At 35.1% G+C, this 24,995-nt stretch overlaps 1 protein-coding gene across 3 annotated transcripts in view; it reads left to right on the top strand.

Moving 5' to 3' along the window:
* The window catches only part of LOC117337923 (protein spire homolog 1-like), a 76,270-nt gene that overhangs the window by 12,261 nt on the left and 39,014 nt on the right, over positions 1 to 24,995 (top strand). For all 3 annotated transcript variants that reach the window (XM_033899067.1, XM_033899068.1, XM_033899069.1), the window contains exons 2-3: positions 8,573 to 8,628; positions 11,887 to 12,093. In XM_033899067.1, coding sequence (XP_033754958.1) covers positions 8,573 to 8,628; positions 11,887 to 12,093 — 263 coding nt within the window. The remainder of the gene's footprint in view (positions 1 to 8,572; positions 8,629 to 11,886; positions 12,094 to 24,995) is intronic.

Consider the following 24,995-nt stretch of genomic DNA (forward strand, 5'->3'; position numbering starts at 1 on the left):
TGAAAATGTATAACCAGTAATTAAGCTGGATTGGTCTATTCAGATTAAGACCAGGTGTTCCAGAAGAATGAGCATATATCTACGACTTAATTGACAGCATTGCCATACAAATCTAGGTAAAGCCTGGGTTAATTGGTCAAATCCTCAAAATAAGAACCAGATTGGTGACAACAGAACTAACTGGTATATGATCAATGAACATCAAATAATTATATATAAGTGATCACATATCGGGCCTGTCGTACAGAATCAGTAATTAAGGTTGATCGTGTAATTAGTTACAGTTCAGTTACAAAGAATTTACATGCAAGAGAAATAACATCCATTAAATGTATGCAGGGATATGAAAGGTGTTAATTTCATCTGTAATCATCATGATTATATATATGTATACTTGGTAGCAATGTTGTCATATTTTGTAATGATATAATTAACCAATAGCGTGAACCTGTACCGACATATAAATACAAGGTTGTGTATTATTGATACTTGTGTATCTGTTATAATTACAGAAGGACGGTGTATATAAGATAAAACATATACATAGTGGCAGTACTTGGATGTATTTACTTTGCTAATTGGCAAAATAACCAGCAGTACAGATCACACAAATTTAAGTTCATTGAAGCATGAACTTTCAACAGAGTAATGGATACTGTAGAAGTGTAATTTACAGTTAAATTTTGGAAGCCGTTCAATATTTACTGGGTGTGTATACCCCCTGAACCTACCTGTATATCATGTTTATATTTAATGGGGTGAACATTCCTCAAATATCTTGACTTACAAACTTTTCAAGTTAGATCAAAACCTGCCTTATTGACTCAGGTAATTATTATAAGATTTATCCCAGATAAATCTATACCTTCGATGGTTGATATTTGTATTGAGAATACCAGTTACTTGTGCTTGGATTTTGTGGCATAGGTGAAAAAGGAATTCATGTGAGAAAATATTACAAATAACAGTGATAGGTTGTTTTATTTTGGTATTAAATTTTCATTTGTTGTCATTGGATTTTTGTGTTGATTTACAAAGGTTTCATGGATTTAAGCTTTGTCATGCTTGGGTACTAACATATTAAACTCCCAATATTCATTCGATGTTCATTCGGTAGCCTGAGTGTTGGTATAGCTAATTGAAGATAAATGACAATAATTATGTCAGAGATTTGGCAAAATCTCAGTTCTTTTGTGAGGGTGTCAGAGTGGAAAGTTTTCCTGAAAAATATAATAAGTCATATATTCACAGTGCACACTTTGACCTGCAAGTTTAGGTGATTGTGTATTGATTTTGGTTTTGGTTTTCTTATCTGATTGAATGTCACCCCTACCTTTACATTGTAGAGTTTTTTTTCACCCCTAAAGTTTTGCAAAGTGGAAACATACTTTTGAAAAGTGAAAGCTTAACTTTCATCATGTGAACATGGCTTGTGATAGTAAACTGTAGGATGGATTAATAAAATCATGTTATTACATGTGTTTTGTTTAGGTTTATTAAGTTAATACATGGTAATACCTACTTATTACATTATATCAGCTTAAAATTTGAACTGGATTTAATTGAAGCAATCATTTGGATTGTGGTTGTTTTAGTCGATTTACCTCGATCAAGTTGAATCAATTTGGTAAAATATTTGTATGTAAGTTGACTGCTTTCAGGTAAGCTAGTGGAGTACTGAATAGATGGAAATGAAGAAATCTCTGATTAATAGTGAGACAATTTCCAAAGACTGATAGACAAACAGAAGTACATCTCTGTACATGTATTTCACATAGATAAACGTACACCGGGCCATCATGTTTTATGAATGGAACCCAATTTCTGTTTGAAAGCTGTAAGCTAACATCACAGATTCACTGCCATTTACTGTTATATTGATAATTGTTTGCCCAGAGTTTGATAGAAAAGTTAATGTTTGATTTTGATAAAAGGGTTGTTTAATTTAGTAAAAAGGTATTATTTGCAGAGTAAGGTGTTATGTCCACCATCAAATAGATGTTTGTATTACCAGTGAATGAACTTTCTACTGACATGATTAGCCAAAGCCGAAGGTTAATCATTTACTGGTGTACATGAGAGATAATTTTTCATCCCAGAGTTTGAGTTTGGTTAGGGTTGCCCTGGCGAGGCCCTCCATACAAATTGTTTGTGAGTCACCCTGGGGAGGAATCACCCCCATACGTTTGTAAATGGCCCTGGGGCATTCCAACTTTATAATTTGTTTGGATGGGCCCTCGTGAGTCCTCCCCTCTCCCCTCCCCACCCCTATACAATTTGCTAGGCGTGGCCCTCGAGAAGTTTTTTCCTTGCAATATATTTGAGAGGGGCTATCAAGAGACCTTGTTTGTGATGGTGAGGAAAGCATTCGAAGCAAGCCATGGAATTGTTCATGATAAGGAAATTATAGATAAATTATAAGTTAGGATGTAGATGGTTTATAATAGTCTATCATTCATATAAATCTAGAGCTATTGTAATTATATATAGCACTTCAGTTTTCTCCCTTGTATTTTATGATACCATGATTTAGATACCAAACATTAATTCTGGCCTGGAATCATTAAGGAAATGTATTGATGATGCAGGTGCACGTGCATAACAACGTGCAGGGTTCACCCTGGACCCAAAAATCATGGGCCATTTTGACAAGATTTCAGAAATCGTATGGGCCAAAGCATAGACAATTGAAGAAATTTGTGAGTTTTGGTGGGCCATTTTGGAAAATATGGGGCAAATGGCCTGGCCCCTATGGCCCCCTCCAGAGTTATCCCTGAACTTGTACACACATTGGTATTTATCCATATATTTTAAGATTTTTTTTGGCAATATTGATAATTTGTATTTTCTTACAATATTCTAAATATCTTAATTGATTTGTTGAGATAAAATTTTAATGCCTGAGGTTATACATATTTTTTACATGAAATTCTCTTTTGTATAACATACTAAAACAAGGTGGGCTTTATAATGCACGAAGGACTATTATCATGGTTTATGGTGAGAAAATCTTGAGCTGATATCCTGATTCTGTATGACACGACCGGTTATATTGACTTTTGATTGTATTGTACCTTTGTTGACCTTGAAGTACATTTTGTATGAACCCTTATGGCGTTCATTACACACCTATGTTTTATATACATGTATAAAAACAGTGGTAAATCAAAATTTTAGGAAGTGCACCTATAATTTCTGTCTATCTATATGTAATTGTTCTTACATTTCTGTGTGAAATTTTCTGTGATTCACCTGAGGATGAACCTCGACAACCCTAAGAATAATACACTCCAGTTTTACTTTTTATATCTACATGATTGGGAAATAATTCACAATAACAACCTGATCTGTTTGTAAAGATGTTCTTCATCCCACTTTGTATAGTCATTACAATTTTTTGTAAATTGACGGTTTTATGATATTTAAATGTAGAAAAGAGAGATTTTGGTTACATGAATCTGTGACCTAACACAGCAATTGTAGGCTGTTTAGACAGGGGATAGGCCTTGCTGCCTAAAATAATGTATATAAAAGGTTCAGACGATAAACCATGAACAGATATGGTAAAGAAGGATATATTCTTTTGTATGCCAATGTATGATTATTGATGAAAAGTGATTGAACATGTATATCACATTTAAACACATATAGAGTATCACTGCATGTTACTGAAAGAAGAAGATTCTCGTGAAAAAAATTATTTGTTTCCTACTCTTTGGTTCTGGTAGCTAGTGTCTAGAATATTCAGTGAATCAGAGGTCTCATTGAACACACATATATAGGTATAATGTAAGAGACAGATTTAAAACATATTAACTGAGCCGACGGACTGAAATATAATGGGACTTGTACATGTGCGGTTTTAGAACTGTAGGTGTGGGCGGTATGATTTAATTATTTCCAATGGTGTAATACATCATGTGTCATACAGTAAAATATTCTGATCTTTGAATCGATTAAAAGTTTAAGGTAAACAGATGTTATAAATATAAAAATATTGGACCGGGAGAAAAAACTTGTGGGTTGGATCTCCATTGTTTGTGACTACTTGTGTGTGGATTATTGTGTCCTGTTAGTCAGGAAAAAGATATGATGTCATTTGTGACTGGGTTTTAACCCATGTATGGTATTAGTACACCTGAATACACCTTTACAGGAATGATAACACCTGTGTACAGCTAGGTAGCTTCACCTGTGTACACTACAGGAATCATTACACCTGTCTAATCAGAATCTTACTTACTGGTCCACTTAGACTGAAAGGTTGTAATAACTAGTGGATGTTAATATTAATCATAAATAATCTGTCCAAATGGAAAAACCTGTATCCTGTTTCGTTACGACTTACGAATGGTTATTCTAGTTTGATTAAGTCGCCACATTAATTTACAGATTTAAATTTATTTTTAAAAAGTTTTAAATGCATTCATCAATCTTGAATATAAATATTTTTCTTTCTGTCATTTTCATTGGCGTCACGAATTTGATATTGGACCATATTCTGTTGTATTGTCCAAAAATAACAAAATTGTATTCAAAATTCTATACTGTTACTTGTCAACATATCAGAAGGCATATTTCTGTAAACATGTAACAGAGGTTTAAAATAGGCACATTTTCATTCCTATAAGATATGTGTATTTAAAAGTAACTTATAAACGTTAGCATGCTTACAAAAGTAAACAAGCCTGTGTTTTACAATCTTGAGATGTCCTTGTAGTGGAGATTACTAAGTTATTATGACATATATCTATCTAATCAGTGTTACACACCAAATAATGGTCATCAGTTATAAAATGTTTTCAAACGATATGGTGACATTGCAATTTAATATGTTAACAGGAAAAAGGACTTTTTAATATTAAATGGGCGATGGAATACAACACATCATATCTGATGCCAATGTATATAAGGTAAATTTGACAGTAAGAGTTAGAAATATAATGATTGATATAGCCTGGTGTTAAGTTATAATCCATTATAACAATGGTACTGTGGTGTGAACTTTTTATACAAACATACCTGTCAGGTATAGTTTAATATAATTATAAATATTCACATGCTTACAAATGTAAACATGTCCGTACCACACAACCTTGATATGTCCTTGTACAATGTAATGGGTAAGATTCGCTCTTGTTGGTGTTTGAATCTTTGCCAAAGGTAAGCTCCTTTTTAAATTGCCGACAAAGCTTAAATTAAAACTTCACATTCTAGTGATCTATTATTGAAAGCGTTCAATTTTCTATCCTAAGTAAATCATATTATAACCAGAAAGTTAACAATTGCTAGAACAACAGAATCATTCGTTAACATATCTGTCAAATCAAACGAGGTACAAATAAAAACGATTTCAGTGTAGCGATCTTTACATTTGTGTTTCAATTTACTGAACAGACGTATAACCCTCTTCCTGAGCATTTACATAAAATGTCCCGTCAGGTAGAAGGGTGTTCTAGACAAACATGAAGATTTGGTATATGCAATAACATTACCTTATTTATCCTATAATTATAATAAGTCAAGGAAGACTATATGTGTACTCTTATAGGACAATAAAAAGGCAGTTGTCACTACAGCAGACATAAGTGGGCTTATTACCAGACATGAGCTTTAATACCAGAATGGACTTATTACCAGGCATCATCATCCGGGCTTATTACCAGATATGAACTTATTACTAGGCATGTGTCTATTGCTAGGCATGGACTTATTACCAGACATGGACTTATTACCAGGCATGGACTTATTACCAGACATGGACTTATTACCAGACATGGACTTACTACCACACATGCAATTATTACCAGACATGGACTTATTGCCACACATGCACTTATTACCAGGCCTGGACATATTTCCAGACATGTGGCATGGACTTATTATCAGACATGCATGGCATGGACTTATTATCAGACATGCATGGAATGGACTTATTACCAGACAGGAGCTTATTAACAGGCATGGACATATCACCAGACATGGCATGGACTTATTACCAGGCATCATCGCCCGGGGTTATTACCAGATATGGACATATTACCGGGTATTGACTTATTACCAGACATGGGCTTATTACTAGACCATGGCTTATTACTTAAGGCATGACCTTATTACCAGGCATGGACTTATTTCAAGACAGGAAGTTATTACTGGGTATTGACTTATTACTAGGTATGGGCTTATTACCAGGCCCATGGCTTATTACCGGTATTGACTTATTACCAGATCTGGGCTTATTACCAGGCCATGGACTTAATAATGGGTATTGACTTATTACACCAGGCATGGACTTATTACTAGGCATGGACTTATTACTAGGCATGGACTTATTACTAGGCATAGACTTATTACTAGGCATGAACTTATTACCAGGCACGAGCTTATTACTGAGTATTGACTTATTACTAGGCATGAACTTATTACTAGGCATGGGCTTATTACTAGGTATGGACTTATTACTAGGCATGAACTTATTACCAGGCATGGGCTTATTACATGATGACTATGGTATACATGTAAGTACAGTATGTGTTTACATAGGAATGAAGGAAGAGTTTTCCTGGTTGTGTTCTGGTGGTGTGCCAGTTATTATATACTCCTGATGTAGATTGTTGGCAGTTGCAGATTCCTTTTTTCCACCCACATCAATGGGTTATTCTGAACCAGCAATTTCTGTCACCTGAGCAGATATATGTATATGATTATATGATAAGATGGTCAGTCTCTGAACTGAGACCTATAGAATTATATATTTTTAAAGTCTTTTCACATTTGAACTTACCAACTTGAAGAACATGTTTCATATGATATAATACATGTATTTTCTGAAAATAACAGATTAAAGGATTCACATTGTTTGTGTATAAATGTGAAACAAATGTTCAGTATTAGATATGAATTTTGGGACACTTCAAGAAATTAATGATTTGAACCAGCATGTCCTTGTAGCCTACACATTATGGTATTGCTTCAATTTAAAACATTTTTGTACCTACAGAAATTGTGATCCCATCTCCTGTGTCCTCTCCCAACACACACAATCTTATAATGCATGACAGTTAGGCTTGACACCTAAAGCAAGTGTCATGTCAGATTTTTTAAACACTTTGATATCTTGGATCACACGATTTGACAAGTCTTTTAGACAGTATACTTGTAGCCTACGCTCCACACAGCTGGGCCATGGGGACGTCACCAGTTTTAATGCATGAACACAGATCTTAAGCATTAATGATTGAATCATGTCAAAATTATATTTTATAGGTGTTAATTTCTTTATCATTGGGAAATATTTTCTTTAATTACTATGATGGATTCATTCAAATTATTCAGGATGTCTAGCTGTTTACTATGACTGATCTACTGTCACGTTTACTATGTCCTGTTTACATACATATCCGGACCAACACATTACTCCAATTCGTGTTCTCTATATATACAATAATAGTGTCGCAGGTTTATATATAACTTTCTGACCAACGCATTACCATTGTGTATTAGAAAATATCCTCTGATGCGATTAAGCGGTCGAGTGAACAGGTATGTAAATTACCTGAGGCAGTCGAGACGACTGAACCGCAGTATCGAGATGAACGTTAACTAGTGGTAGACACCTATACTATAAGTATGCCCGCAAACCTAGCTTTACAATATCATTCAATTTCTCTATCAATGCTGTCGATAGTAATAATCAAACCAAAGGTAAAAAATTCTTCATTCCAATGCTGTATAGTCAGCATGAAACAAGATTATATCTCTGTGGATAACTCACATTGGGGTATTGTTTATCACAATACATTCATCGTTAAGTTGTGTAAGCTGTTTAACTGGGTCACAAATTATAATATTTAGAAATACGGACTGGATATATTTATATGAAAGTTATTTCTGGGTCACTGGTGTTCATTAAAGTTATAATAATTAAAGCTTTGCTCAAGGACATAAACTGATCGTCAAGTTTTCTGATTCCATATATCAGCTACATACAACTCTAAGTAGTTTTGAGGTTTCCTGTTTAACAGATCTTGTGTAATTTGACCCAGGGAATGTAATGATATATGGTATTAGTATTCTAAGGGACTGATCCATCACCTCATCTAACCTTTGTATCACAGGTTGATATCTATTCCATAGACATTATATATAATTACCTGATTTATAGACTCTAGATAAGGGGAAGGATGAGGAGAAAATATATACTAAAATCACACAGATTATAGTGATAAGATAATGGAATACATGGTAGGGATTATCCCCGCTGTAACACTACTTTAACATAGTAACACAATGTTATTTAAGCTATATATTATCACAAGGATTTATTGATTATTTACAGAGTTATATGATAGTTACCACTGATCAAATCTTTAGGTTCTGCATAATTACGAACATTGATTGAGTTTGTCACTCCTCCCCCTTCAGATCCTGTAAAGAACAATTTTGTAGGTGTTGCAAAATAAAGAGTTGAAATGAATGTACATGTATGTATTTTATGCTGACAGATTCATGACGATCTAGCTATATATATATAGTAGCGGTGTAATAATTATGTTAAATTGATCTTTTACAGTACGACGGAGGAATTCTGTAACGGGGAAGGACATCAAGGTTGTCACGGAGAGTGATGTAAGTAACATCCTTTGTAAGATCAAATATAGGTCACGGTGACCATGACATCTGACATGCTGATATGATCATTGTTACCATAGATACATGTCCTCATGTTAGGGTCAAACTATTGTAGTCATCTCTGAGAACTACAAACTGGTCCATGTACGAACAGACCAGTTATATTGTAAAATAAGGGCAGTTGCTGTTACAGAATACAATTCTTTATTGCAATTGTGTAATAATTAACTTAACTGCTCAAATGGCAAGTGATTATAATAAGGCCCATTGGCCTAGGCCTTTGAAGTCTTAAAATACAAGCCAAACTCGACGGAACGGAATGTTTTTCTTTCTGATACAAGATTTATAAAGCATTAACTTGGTTTTTTGGCTTTTATTGTGATGGTATTTGTTTTTAAGGAGAGTATCTGATTATTGTTATCATGATCACGAAGGATTTGATCTCAGATTCAGATAGATGGGTCTGGATTTAAAAAAAAAAGAAGACTATCTGAGATAGTTTGAATAGATGTTTTTAAAGTAAGACAAAACCAACAAAGGTATAGGCCCTTGGGCACAACACCTGTGAATGTACAGGTAATTGTTTAGATTTAAATATTCAGGAATTATATCAAAAGGGTATAGTTGTGAATTCTAACTATTTAATCAGTGGTGTCGCATGGAGACTTGCCTCCGTCTTGATTTTAACGTGATTGGAAGGCATGTTGTGATTACCAACCGTTAAAGGTCTCTTTTATAGGATGATTGTCCATGTATCATTCAGTCCTATCTGTGTCAATCATAAATCTTTTGATCTGAGGATGTCATAGTTATAGGTACCGTCTCTGGTGATTCGGAATACTGATTGGTTAAATGGAAAGTGTTTCTGAAGGTTACTGATGTTAATAAGAACCCTGATGGTAATTGCTGTCTTTAAATATTAATATAAGGATTAATTTGAAAACTGTTATTGCCTGAACACATAGTCTCTATGGTGGTGGTAGTGGGGGGAATGTAGGCTAATGTCAAAAAAATGCTTATTCATAATACCACTATATACTCTACCAGATAATTATAATGCTAGAACATTTTGTATGCATTACTTCAGTTCTACCAAGAGTAATTGTGGTTACAGTGTGTAGTTTATACACCCCTACAGTATATTTTGTATAAATGATATTTACATGAATAATGTTATTACCGAAGTAGGTCAGGTCTATTGGAAATTTAATTGGATCATCAAGGACACTTGGCATGATTTATATCAATGATTATATTGGCTATAATGTTAAAATCTTTTGTCAGTGTTGTTATAACTTAAAAGTATGTCATAGAACTGGATTTGTTGTACAAAGGTTATGATTTATGACTTAAAACATGGCCTGGTGTTGATTGATTTTGCAGAAAATAAGAATAATTTTAACTAGATATCTATAAAAAGGAAGCCAAAATGGATTATTTTTTACAAGAAAGTCAAAAACTTATGAAGAAATGACTGTACAATGCGTGCAAATTGGTAAACTTATTGTGATTATAATGAAAGATGGATTAGGATCACGTAGGTACACAGGTATGTGTATTACCTGTAGAGCCATCATTATACCAATTTAACATTGAGGCACCGGGAAAAACAACATGGAAGATAATAGATATCACATTACAGTCTGGATAGCTATCAAATACATGATTAACACCATTCTGGTGCCAAGTTGTCTTTTATTTAAAATACACCTTATATGTGATTCTACAGTAAAAATATGAAACAATATAAATAGCTTACTTGAAATATTATTCAAACTGTAATTGATAAACAATTACAAGATGTTATGTATGTCGTGTGAAATTGTGTAAATGTGAAAGAAAAAATCTTGTCCTCGCATGATGCAATATATCATATACAAAACAGTGAAAAAAAAGGTGTCATGCATCATGCTTTATGGAAATTTCATATGGCCTCAGGTGAAATTTTAAATGCTCTTATTCAAATGAAGACATGTACATTATGTTATGATAAAACGGGTCAAGTTATTCATATGACAGGCAGGCTGCGTTTGTAGTGGTTATACCAGCAACCAAACACCTGTAAATATACCAGTCTGACAACAAATGACATCTTCATGTTAAAAGCAGATTTACTAATATCAATTTAAAAGCAAATTAAATAAAAAAAAATTTGTGCATATGCGTATAGTATTTTAAGTCAAAGTGATGTGCTGAGAAACAATTACAGGGCTTTGTTAATGCTGTTGTACATTACTTTGTCAATGTTGTTGTACATTACACGGCACCAGCCAATATACACACAATGCATAGTGTGGGAAAATGAGCCAGGACAAGATAGCTGATATTAGTTCAGAAAATCTACCCAACCTGGAAGTCCAATCATTAAATGGTATATATAGGTCAACAGTGCATGATATACCTATGTTTGTACTAAGATAATGTTTAAATGTTCGAACAGTATACATATACGGTATGTAACGACTGCCCTGTTAATGACATAATAAATTAGCAGTTTGTTTGCTGGGTTTAAAATTTATTGCCTTGTGAACAGCCAGAGTCATTTTGAGAGGGTCTCTTGTAGTAGCTGGTTGCTACCACACATGAACAACATGTGGCAGGCATGCCATCCTGAGCAATTATGGTATCATGTCTTGCCCAAGGACACAACCACTACAGAACAGACCGGCCCATTTCTCATCTTCAGTTAGCAGTACATGTAACTTTATAATTCTGTCACTCCTTGTAATGTAGAAATGAGGGAAATGTTAGTAAATTATACATATACATGTATTTATACAGTTGATGGTTAATTAAGGAAGACATAGAGGTTTTACTCTTACATTTTTACTGTCCCTCTAGCTCTTCCAGTGTATACCTTAAGTTGTTACAATGGAAATGTATTGTACATTATGTGTAACATAATATACCACCCCTATTTATCTGGCTATTAGTACATGCATAGTAATATGGCCATCCATGTCTATAGCAGTTCAGTAAAAATGCTAAGAATTGTCATTTCATTGTCCTCAAAAAAAAGACCCTTGACTTCAGATACTTTGAGTTGAAGATTGTGTATTGGCCCAATAGGCTTATTACAGGGTATGTACGGTGCTTAATTCAATATTCTCAAACTTAACTAGTATAATGTATTTTATTTTTGTAAGAAATACTAAGAATCAGTACCATAGTAACCTTAGTATTTCTTGTAAGAAATACTAAGAATCAGTACCATTTGAATGCAATTGTTCACTCTGTGTATTGGTTCTATTGCAGGCGGTACAGGGACTCGGACTCGTTATATACCAGGCCCTCGACTATGGAATGGGGGCCACTGAAGAACGGCACCTTAGCCATGAGTTGGAAAATCTGGTGGAGTTTATGACAAATCCTGATGAGGATGAGGAAGATGCATCAACAGCTGATGACGAGGGTATCGAAAAGGATGCCAAGGAAAATGGTCTGTTCCCGGACGTCCTCGCGGTAAGACTCATTGCCATAGCATAGGGTTCTTATTATGTTATATATGAAACATTCCCATGTACAGACGAGTCTGGTGTCAGTCTATCTACCTGTGTATCAAGTTCCCCACTATATATCCATCTTGTGTATTTTCATGCTAACTGATCCCAGCTATAACCCGGATGCTTCAGAATTGAGTCACTTTTCGATTTTACTGAGAACCAAGGTGACTGTAATATCCAGTTGTGCTTTTCTGAGATAGATAAAAAACAACAACTTGATCCATGCAAGTCATACCCAATATTTCTCTGAAAGTAAGGAGTTTTTCTGAAACCAATATTTCGACCAGTACCCATCAAGTGTAATGAATGTTTTATCATAAATATCGATGACGCCTAAAAGTCTTAGTGAAATATTGATGACGCCAAAATGTCTTGGTGAATATAACTTGATGACAAATGTAGGGTAAACTTTCCTGAAGCTAATATTTTCACCAGTTCCCACCAATTAAGGGTGATGCGTAATGATATTATAAAAATGTTGATGTCTCCAAAATGTTGTTGTTAATTTAGTAAATAAAAACTAAATTTTTTTACCTGAAGACAAAAGTATGGTAAACAGTATACCTAGAGATGAAGATAGATCTCCTGAAGCTTATTACTGATCTATATTACCTGCGTATATTATATATACACCTCAGGAACAGACCTATATACTGTCTAGACCACATTTATCAGTACAAAAATTTAATATAGTAATCATGTTTTTTATGTCCCTCCATCCATGGATCAGTAGACTTCCCATTAATGTCAGTAGTTATGTTTTTATGTAAGCTCCTAACAACTTTATTGGTAGGTGGACAAGTCAGACAACTTTTATCTTCTGGCTTCTATTGTATAGTAAGGGGGGCATAACTCTTACCATATACAGACCTCAATGGTCTCGGTTAGTGTACAGTTACATTAGGGTCGTCGATAGACTTGATCATGCAGTCTCGAGTAGTGTACAGTTAAATTCAGAGGTCCTTGCATTGGTGGGCTCTCAGACTTACAACATTGATACACAAATTAACCTCAGTGGTTTCAGAAGTGGTCCGTAGACCCCTCTTAGCTTATGTTTCATACAAACCTTGACCTAAGTGCTATGTGTGTAGGTATGTGCTGTTAAATTTTACCTCCGTAGACCCCTCTAAACTTATGTTTCATACAAACCTCTACCCAGACTCTTAGAAGTTAGCAGCCATGACTTGCCCTGAACAACATGGCCTGTGTCTCCCAAAACATTTTCATTCTGTAAAAATATGTGTTGAAAACTAAGTGTAGTGAGCATAAATGTATTAATCAATCGTCAATATATTAAAAAAGAGTGAGCCCAACATGGTGGTTCTTAGATACCAAATTTTAAAGCTGAGAGCTTACCTGGATTTTTTTAGTGAGACCTCTTAGCTTGTGTGGCCATCAAATCCTTAGTAGGTTTGTCAGCTAGCATTTCAACATTATCTATAATGAGGCACAAATCAATCATAAAGTTTTGTTACTGTAAACATACGTTCTTTAGTTTTGTTACTATAAACATACGTTCTTTAGTTTTGTTACTGTGCATACGTTCTTTAATTTTGTTACTGTAAACATACGTTCTTTAGTTTTGTTACTGTAAACATACGTTCTTTAGTTTTGTTACTATAAACATACGTTCTTTAGTTTTGTTACTGTAAACATACGTCCTTTAGTTTTGTTACTGTAAACATACGTCCTTTAGTTTTGTTACTGTAAACATACGTCCTTTAGTTTTGTTACTGTAAACATACGTTCTTTAGTTTTGTTACTGTAAACATACGTTCTTTAGTTTTGTTACTGTAAACATACGTTCTTTAGTTTTGTTACTGTAAACATACGTTCTTTAGTTTTGTTACTGTAAACATACGTTCTTTAGTTTTGTTACTGTAAACATACGTTCTTTAGTGATAATCTTAATTTAGGTCTGTTTTCGTGCTGAAAGTACTTCACTAAAGTATGAACTTGATAATTATGGTTTTGTTTATCATTTCTATATGACATTAGTATTGTGAGTGTCGGTGTCCATCATTGTGTGAATCTGTTTAAATTTGCTTAAGCGCTAGAATTTGAGTGCACCAAAATAAGTTTGTTGACAGTATTAAAGAATTGTCCAAAAGAAACTAAAAATGGTACAAAAGTTGATATATGAATACTTATGTTGTAAATAATAGAATTAAGACACGTTAAAAACATCAGTGTTGTTTTCCTGGTTTTACAAATATAATTATAACTGAAGGGTGTTTTTATTTGACTTTAAATATTGAACAGGCCCCGTGCTAACAAGCTTGGTGTGTTACATTTCATTTAGTTGTCGTGTGTGACAACAAGGGTAGGGATTTATGACTAAAACCTGTACATTTACTGTTACAGTGTAACCAATATGTGCCCTTAGCTAGATTTATCTACCAAGGTCAGCCATGTTTTTTATTCTAAAAAGACAAAACTTTAGAAGCATTCACCTGTTATCGGACTCAAGTGCCCAATCTACCTGTCGTTTATTTAAAAACAAGGTGACTGTCTTTTCATTTTGTGTTTTTATTACCGAAGGGTAAGATCAATTAGGATTTAAATTGGTGACATTAATGCCAGTTGACAGACATAATATCCTTACCATTCATATAAATTGGTACAGTCCTAGAAAAGTCTCGGGTACACTCTCCCGGAGGGCAGGAAGAAGTCATTTTCGTTCAGATATTAAACTTAAAATCACATGAGCTGCAGAAGTTTTGTATTCAGTGTCAATAATTCTTTACATCTTGACAATCCAGATCAGTTTGACACCATACTTTATCTGATGTAATCACCACAGGTACATGCACACGACATAAGAAACCTTTTAACATATATATGTAGGAATTAGAACTCATCCTTGAATTTTTATTTAATATCACTACATTCACCAGTTGATGTTCAGCAACAAATAGCTTACACCAGAAAAACTGTATTTGAATATATAAGCTTTGAAGCAGCCATTTATAAAATTTTGATATCAAAATTGATTTTCCTGTCATGTTCCAAAGGACAAAACCTGTTATGTGCTGAGCTGTTCTGTTTGAACCCCCATAAATGTCTGTATACTCAGTGAAATGTATCATGAGGTATGTGTGTTTAAACCAAGGGTAAGAATTATCTGATAGAGGTAATATTACCCGATGTGAAACTCCTATATGCTTCAAAAGTCTAACTTGGACCCTGATAATGTATATTGTGTTAGATAATGGTATATATACTCATACATGTATTTGTTCAGATTTAGGTCATCAATCAGAAAAGCATAATGTTGTAGGCATGTTTTTGCTTGATGACTTCTACAAAACTTGATGCATAAAAGTTTCAGACTGAAACAAATTAGTGATGAACAATCTGGTTAGATTCACCAGTTGTACATTAATTGTTCACTAACTGGTACATCAGTTAGGCTTGTTAGTCATTGACTGACTGGTACACCAGTGGTAGGCTTGTTAGTCATTGACTGACTGGTACACCAGTGGTAGGCTTGTTAGTCATTGACTGACTGGTACACCAGTGGTAGGCTTGTTAGTCATTGACTGACTGGTACACCAGTGGTAGGCTTGTTAGTCATTGACTGACTGGTACACCAGTGGTAGGCTTGTTAGTCATTGACTGACTGGTACACCAGTGGTATAGGCTTGTTGGCCATTGACTGACTGGTACACAAGTGGTAGGCTTGTTAGTCATTGACTGACTGGTACACCAGTGGTATAGACTTGTTAGTCATTGACTAACTGGTACACCAGTGGTATAGGCTTGTTAGTCATTGACTGACTGGTACACCAGTGGTAGGCTTGTTAGTCATTGACTGACTGGTACACCAGTGGTATAGGCTTGTTAGTCATTGACTAACTGGTACACCAGTGGTATAGGCTTGTTAGTCATTGACTGACTGGTACACAAGTGGTAGGCTTGTTAGTCATTGACTGACTGGTACACCAGTGGTATAGGCTTGTTAGTCATTGACTAACTGGTACACCAGTGGTAGGCTTGTTAGTCATTGACTGACTGGTACACAAGTGGTAGGCTTGTTAGTCATTGACTACCTGGTACAACAGTGGTATAGGCTTGGTAGTCATTGACTAACTGGTACACCTGTGGTAGGTTATAGTCATTGACTAACTGGTACACCAGTGGTAGGCTTGTTAGTCATTGACTGACTTGTACACAAGTGGTAGGCTTGTTAGTCATTGACTGACTGGTACACCAGTGGTAGGCTTGTTAGTCATTGACTGACTGGTACACAAGTGGTAGGCTTGTTAGTCATTGACTACCTGGTACAACAGTGGTATAGGCTTGGTAGTCATTGACTAAGTGGTACACCAGTGGTATGGGCTTGTTAGTCATTGACTGACTGGTACACCAGTGGTATAGACTTGTTAGTCATTGACTGACTGGTACACCAGTGGTAGGCTTGTTAGTCATTGACTGACTGGTACACCAGTGGTAGGCTTGTTAGTCATTGACTGACTGGTACAACAGTGGTATAGGCTTGTTAGTCATTGACTAAGTGGTATACCAGTGGTAAGCTTGTTAGTCATTGACTGACTGGTACACCAGTGGTAGGCTTGTTAGTCATTGACTGACTGGTACAACAGTGGTATAGGCTTGTTAGTCATTGACTGACTGGTACACCAGTGGTAGGTTAGTCATTGACTAACTGGTACACCAGTGGTAGGCTTGTTAGTCATTGACTACCTGGTACACCAGTGGAAGGCTTGTTAGTCATTGACTGACTGGTACACCAGTGGTAGGCTTGTTAGTCATTGACTAACTGGTACACCAGTGGTAGGCTTGCTAGTCATTAACTAACTGGTACATCAGTGGTAGGCTTGTTAGTCATTGACTACCTGGTACACCAGTGGTAGGCTTGTTAGTCATTGACTGACTGGTACACAAGTGGTAGACTTGTTAGTCATTGACTGACTGGTACACCAGTGGTAGGCTTGTTAGTCATTGACTAACAGGTACACCAGTGGAAGGCTTGTTAGTCATTGACTGACTGGTACACCAGTGGTGTAGACTTGTTAGTCATTGACTAACTGGTACACCAGTGGTATAGGCTTGTTAGTCATTGACTAACTGGTACACCAGTGGTAGGCTTGCTAGTCATTAACTAACTGGTACACCAGTGGTAGGCTTGTTAGTCATTGACTTACTGGTACACCAGTGATAGGTTAGTCATTGACTAAATGGTACACCAGTGGTAGGCTTGTTAATCATTGACTAAGTGGTACACCAGTGGTATGGGCTTGTTAGCCATTGACTGACTGGTACACCAGTGGTAGGTTAGTCATTGACTAACTGGTATACCAGTGGTAGGTTAGTCATTGACTAACTGGTACACCAGTGGTAGGTTAGTCATTAACTAACTGGTATACCAGTGGTAGGTTAGTCATTGACTAACTGGTACACCAGTGGTAGGCTTTTTAGTCATTGACTAACTGGTACACCAGTGGTATAGGCTTGTTAGTCATTCACTAACTGGTACACCAGTGGAAGGCTTGTTAGTCATTGACTAACTTGTACACCAGTGGTAGGCTTGTTCGTAATTGACTACCTAGTACACCAATGGTATAGGCTTGTTGGCCATTGACTGACTGGTACACCAGTGGTGTATAAGGCTTGTTAGTCATTGACTAACTGGTGCACCAGTGGTATAGACTTGTTAGTCTTTGACTAACTGGTACACCGGTGGTGCAGGCTTGTTTTAGTCATTGACTAACTGGAACACCAGTGGGTGGTTAATAATTGACTAACTGGTACACCAGTGGTGCAGGTTTGTTAGTCATTGAATAACTAGTACACCTGTGGTGCAGGTTTGTTAGTCATTGACTAATTACTGGTACACAAGTCAAGTGGTATAGGCTTTTTAGTCATTGAATAACTGGTACACCAGTGGTATAGGCTTTTTAGTCATTGACTAACTGGTACACCAGTGGTATAGGCTTTTTAGTCATTGACTAACTGGTACACCAGTGGTAGGTTAGTCATTGACTAACTGGTACACCAGTGATAGGTAAGTCATAGACTAACTGGTACACCAGTGGTGTAGGCTTGGTAGTCATTGACTAACTGGTACACCAGTGGTGTAGGTTTGTTGGTCATTGACTAACTGGTACACCAGTGGTATAGGCTTGGTAGTCATTGACTTACTGGTACACCAGTGGTGTAGGCTTGTTAGTCATTGACTAACTGGTACACCAGTGGTATAGACTTGTTAGTCATTGACTAACTGGTCGCCAGTGGTAGGTTAGTCATTGACCAACTGGTACACCAGTGGTATAGGCTTTTTAGTCATTGACTAACTGGTACACCAGTGATAGGTTAGTCATTCACTTAATTTTCTTTGCTTACAGCCAGCTGGTGCTACAATTATTATATAGTGCCAAGACACAGGTTATAACCATGTATAAAGGTGATACACATTAGCCATTATAGGATCACGAGCTGGTATAGTACACCAGTAATAAAATTAGCTGTATCATTAGGACACAGGTTATCATACTATGTCACAGGAACAGCTTTGTTGACTATTTAGAAAATGAAATTGGAATTCCAGCTTTATATTGCTGTAGATCATGAGAGTGGGGTTTGGTATCTGAATATGATGCCTGGTAATGACTCGGGGTTATACTGGTTTCTTTGTGTGAGTTGAGGACTGCCACTAAGAAGGTCATGCGGAGAATGTGATATGCCCCTCCTGTATCAGGTTACCAACATTTTTATCGAGTTTAATTGCAAGGTGTAAAGTTCCGAGATATTAAATTAATTTGTCTTCATATTTATGATATATACTGTTTTGGAAACCACAAGTTTTGACTATGTTGGCTGTACACTTATAAGTACACGTACCCAGTATATACAAATATACATCAACAGGAATCATAATTTTTTATCCTTGAAGTTGACGAATATGTGCAGTAAAAGTGTCATTGTAGTGACAATGCAGTCTGGGTAATGAAATGTTTACATGGTATAATTGTGGTTTTAGAGACAACAAGTGTTAAACATCCGGCTTTTATGGTGGGATGTTGCTTAGATGGAAACCACAGAGTTGTAAGATTGTTAAAAGAAGTGTCATTAAAGGTATTTTACATCTGCAGTCAGTAAGTAAATAGCTTCTTCCTATAAAATCTCCAGTAAAGTCACACCAAATCTTTGAAAGGAGGTTATGATTTCTCTGTCTGACTTTACTGGTTCTACTTTTCAACCATACCAGTCCCCTGGTGGACCAGATACTGGTTCCTGTGTCAGCCCATACTGGTTCATCTGTTGGACATTTCCCCTTCAAGTTAATAATGATGTCCAATCATACCACTTCTTGTGTCCAATAATTCTCATTCGAGCATGTCCAACCATGCTATTGTTTGTTTGTTTGATTTATTGACCCGTGAACAGCCAGGGTCATTTTGAGATGGAATCTCCTTGCAATAACAGAACAACATATGGGAGGCCAGGTGTCAGATACCATCCAAATATACTTGTTTCCTTTTGTCGGACCATACTGGTTTTCCCTTGTCAACCCTTACTGGTTCCCTTTTGTCCGGCAATAGTTCTCAAATTCAACATTCAGATATATGTCTTGCTAATGGGTTTCAAAATCAATCTTTTGAGCATTCATAACAATCTGAAATGTCAATGTTTTTAGTAAAAAAAAGAAAAAAAAGAAGGTCAATTATTTCAAAGGTAATAGATTTTTAATCTCAAATTACAAAAAGACATAAATTAGCTGACAGATTAAATGTGCACTTTATGTGCATAAAATATTGCATGTCATAATGCACTTGGTATGGGCACAAATGCTTACATCTATACCTATCAATAACTGGGTCAGTTTGGGTGGTACAGAACCCAGCATCCTTTACATCAGATAGTGGGTAATATGTATTATAGGGGCGAGTAACACTTCCATTATATAAACAGGTATTGTATTAAAACTCATCACATTCATCTGAGTCATAATGTATTATACGCCACGGTAGTAAACATCTCTATAGGGTTCCCTAGGGTTGTTTGTTTACCAGTATTATGAATTTCCTTGTTCGGTAATATTATTGTAAACACAACTAAGCATAATAAGTTTATCAGATCCGGAATCATTGTGCAAGCTCGGCTATACAAAATCTCAATTGTCATATGTATTTGAATATTTGCATATTTTGCTGCACCTTTTAAGTTTTTGAAATAAATTAAAACATGTACAGGTGTGTCAGAAATGTAGGCACTGATTCATGTGTCTGGGTGCAGTAAAATTAACTTTAATGACAAATGTAGGGTTAGGGATTTAAATGCATACATCATATTGTGACCTGAAGATTTTAGGATGTCAGCTACATGTACCTTGCAATGATGTATAGATTTAAGGATACATGAATACATGCTACCTTACAAAAATAGGGAGACTGAAGGATATATATTGCTACCTTACAAAAATGGAGATTTAAAGGATATAATAAATATGCTACCTTACAAAACATAGAGACTTAAGGATATATGCTACCTTACAAAAACGTGGAGATTTAAGGATATATGCTACCTTACAAAAACGTGGAGACTTCGGGATATATACTACCTTACAAAACATGGAGATTTAAAGGATATAATAAATATGCTTCCTGACAAAAACATGGAGATTTAAGGATATCCTAGGCTACCTTACAAAAAACATTGAGACTTAAGGATATATGCTACCTTACAAAAACCATTGAGACTTAAGGATATATGTACCTTACAAAAACATAGAGACTTAGGGATATATACTACCTTACAAAACATAGAGACTTAAGGATATATGCTAGCTACCTTACAAAAACATTGAGACTTAGGGATATATGCTACCTTACAAAAACATAGAGACTTAGGGATATATGCTACCTTACAAAAACATAGAGACTTAGGGATATATACTACCTTACAAAACATAGAGACTTAAGAATATATGCTACCTTACAAAAACATAGAGACTTAGGGATATATGCTACCTTACAAAACATAGAGACTTAAGAATATATGCTACCTTACAAAAACATAGAGACTTAGGGATATATGCTACCTTACAAAAACATAGAGACTTAGGGATATATACTACCTTACAAAACATAGAGACTTAAGGATATATGCTACCTTACAAAAACATAGAGACTTCGGGATATATACTACCTTACAAAACATAGAGACTTAAGGATATATGCTACCTTACAAAAACAAGAGATTTAAGTGCATATGTGTAACCTTACTATGACATGGTTATTTAAATGTATATGCTTATATATATGCTACTTTTGTTACTATAACATGAAGATTTTAGGATATATGCTGCCTTACTGTGACATGGATATTTAATATGCTACTTTTGTAACTATGACATGAAGATCTAAGAAGAGACACTACAACACTTTATCTCTGTATATGTATATTGGTCCATATTAAAGGTTTCACAGTATGTAGTAGTCTCTATGTGATTGATAAGCCTCACAGTGACTAGGATCAATACTGATCGATGAAGATCAAAGGGGGCTCTTACAAACATGTAAGTCTGTTGTATTACAGTGTAAGTAGACCATTGTAAGCTTTCTCCATTTATAACGTCCTTCTTAATCTATGTCTGTTCATGGACTTAAACAAATTCCTGTTTTATTTGTCTTATCATTTTTTGTGAGGAATTAAACTGAAAATTAAAATATTGCAAAATTAATTTTAAAAAATTGAAGTTGTGATACAATAATTGAGATGAAAACTTTATATTATTTGCACATTGCTTTCAATTTTGTTTTAGGATCAATAGTTTTGTACATAATTTTAGTTCAAGGTCAACATTAACAAGTGTGCATTGATCGACATGTCCGATAGTTTACCGTTCAATTACCCTTCAGGTAGAGAAATGCTGGTATCATTATGAAACCGCAAGTCACATTTACACAGTAAACAGGCTTTTGATGGCTAATTCACATTGATAACCTTTTACTTATAGGAAACATGGAGCATTATCATAGAGCTGGATTGATCTGCAAAAAGGCTTTCCTAGATTGTACAATGTACACTGTACTTTCTTGCTGTTGGAAGCATTGTTCTGTTGATTGATCCAAGTTCTATACACCATGCTCAAACTTGCAGATTGAGTCTGTTGATTGTGGAAAGTTTTCTTGCTCAGTTTGACTTGAAATCAATAAAACCTTAACCTAACCAGTGTTATTAAGACAAATAGGCAAGGTACAATATGTGGGTAAACCTCATTAGAGATAAAATAATGGGGCCATGATGAAATCATGATGCACTGGACATACTCAATATCAGGTGAACAATAATCAGGTTTCATTGTTCCTGGTACAGCTGACTTAGTTAAAAGTTTAAAATTAAAAATAGACTAAAAAGTGAAGGTAACTGCTGGATCCCTCATCTGACATGCTGCAAAACCACTTTGAGGTGGAGGTCACTGAAGATCTGTATTCTTAGATAAAACAATACTAGTTATATTTATTAAAAGGTGAAGGTCACTGTCAGATTACACTACTGACACAAGGTAAAACCACTTAGAGGTGAAGGTCACTGACAATCTGTCTTAGATAACACGATATTATATCTGTTGAAAGGTGAAGGTCACTGTCGGATCACTCTTCTGGTCGACACAAAGTAAAACCACTTAGAGGTGAAGGTCACTGAAGCTCTGTCGCCATAGTTATAATTGAAAGGTGAAGGTCTTTGTATAAACATCTTCTGACACACTGGATTGGTTAGTTTCTTATCACATAGTTGTTAATGGCATTCCATCCTCATTGTAAAACATTTATCTCTAACTATTAGGTGAAATGACAATGCTACTCAGTAATCTGTCTATTGATTTTCATGTCCCAATCTACCAGGACTGAGGAAACCTGTTACAATCATCATGGGAATCTCTTAATCAGCTGATATTTTGTTTTATATTCTGTAAACAATAGTCCCCTGGTGTGAAGAAATCCTAGTTACAGACAGAAGCTAATGAATAAATGAAACAGATACATTTCCTGTCCCATTGTTTAGCTTATAAAAGTTTGATTGATTTGTGGAGCTTGCCAAGGATTGTCTTCTACAGAAGAAGAAGTTCCTGTGGTAGACATCGGTCCAGATCTGTAAGGATCCTAAGCTATACTAGTATATACAGACTTTAAGTAGGAAACTATGATAAAATATAAGCATTATAATTAAATATGGAACCATCACTGATACCAGAATGTTACAAAGGGCTTTCATGACCACAGCCTGACTTTTTTGCTGTCATTTTAAAAATTATAAAATTGTAAATATAAGATTGGGTGCCTTTTCCCATTATCATAATAGAAACATTTCATGGAAATATTTCTATATTTTTCATGGAAATATTTTTTATATATTTCATGTTTTATATATCAATCTGCCATTTATTTGCTATCTGTATGAATTTGGACATTTACCTGAAGCATTACTATAGACATATATATATATGTATCAGGACTTCAATGTTGAGCTGACCGACTAAAGCAATGTCTGTATAAAATTAACACCAGGTCCTTAAGACTGGTCACAAACAGGTCAATGGATGGCTGGACATGTATGGTGCACCTGTATCTATTCATGGGAGACGTTTTAAACGTGATTCATTATCCAAACAGGTGTGGTCATCTTTCATCTGTAATTAACTTTCAAACATTATTTCTCTTGTTGTCCATAAAATATGCATAAACTTGTGCCAACCTTTGTGGAGTAGAACACAATTTTCAGGAAAATTTAGTCATCATGTTCATTAAAGCTAGAAATAGTTTGGCTGGGTTTGTGCCCTATGATCTAGTTATTCTCTGACGTCAACACAAACAGTTACCAGGTATTATCCATACACATTCCATACAAGCAACAATTTAAATAAAACATTTGGTGTCACTCAAAATAATTGAATTTCACTTAGTTGAAGGAAAATTGAAAGTACCCCTGTCTATTTTTAAATTCAAATGGATCGATCTGGCAGTTAATGACAAATAGGTAATCATTTACCTGTAATGTCAATTTCCTTAACTGATGATGTACGATTTGTGTACAAAGCTCCACATGTGTGGAGTATTATCAAATTTAGTTTGTATTTGGTTTTATGATACTGTAGAAAAAAAAGATGATTTGAGAAGGCAATGTTAACCTCTTGTTCCACACAGTGTGGTTGAGTAGAAACACAGTAACGTTGACTATAGTTGAAATTATTATATTAAAATTGAAATTTATTGAACCTTAAAATTGTTGTGTAATATCAAATTGAATAAGCACTAAAGAATATATGGTTATCATTTCAAAGTACTTTTGGATTTGAGTGTGTTTTAATAGCAGTACAAAGGATAAAAACACAAAGTTCAGAAATTGGTGACATCTAAGGATAAAGAGCTCTTGGCTGTGTTCTGCTTATACTCCCTGGATATACAATAATGTTCATCCTGAAGCCAGCACATCACACAGATGATCACTTTAACGTTAGAAGATGACAATCTTATTGAACTCCTCTTGGATATATCTCTTGTGATATCGTTGACCCAGAAAACTTGTTAGACTTATAAAACACATTGGTTTAATCTATGAGATTTTCTTAGATTATATTAACACATTCATTGAAATGATGATCACCTTATGTCAAAGCTGTTCACTACACAATGTATTTAGGGTGTGATATATATCCACCGCCCTTGGTGGAATGAAAACTGATCTCCTTGATTCACTTTTTTAGCAGACATATGTAAAAATACTGGAAGAATTTGTTAGAACAGTTTAAGTACAAGTCTCTTGGATCTTAAACGTACACAAATAATTGTATGTAATGACCTATTTATAAACTTGTAGCAAAAACTTTAGATTAGATCA

The sequence above is a fragment of the Pecten maximus genome, chromosome 11, assembly GCF_902652985.1.
Source record: "Pecten maximus chromosome 11, xPecMax1.1, whole genome shotgun sequence".
In the NCBI taxonomy this organism is placed as follows: Eukaryota; Metazoa; Mollusca; class Bivalvia; order Pectinida; family Pectinidae; genus Pecten; species Pecten maximus.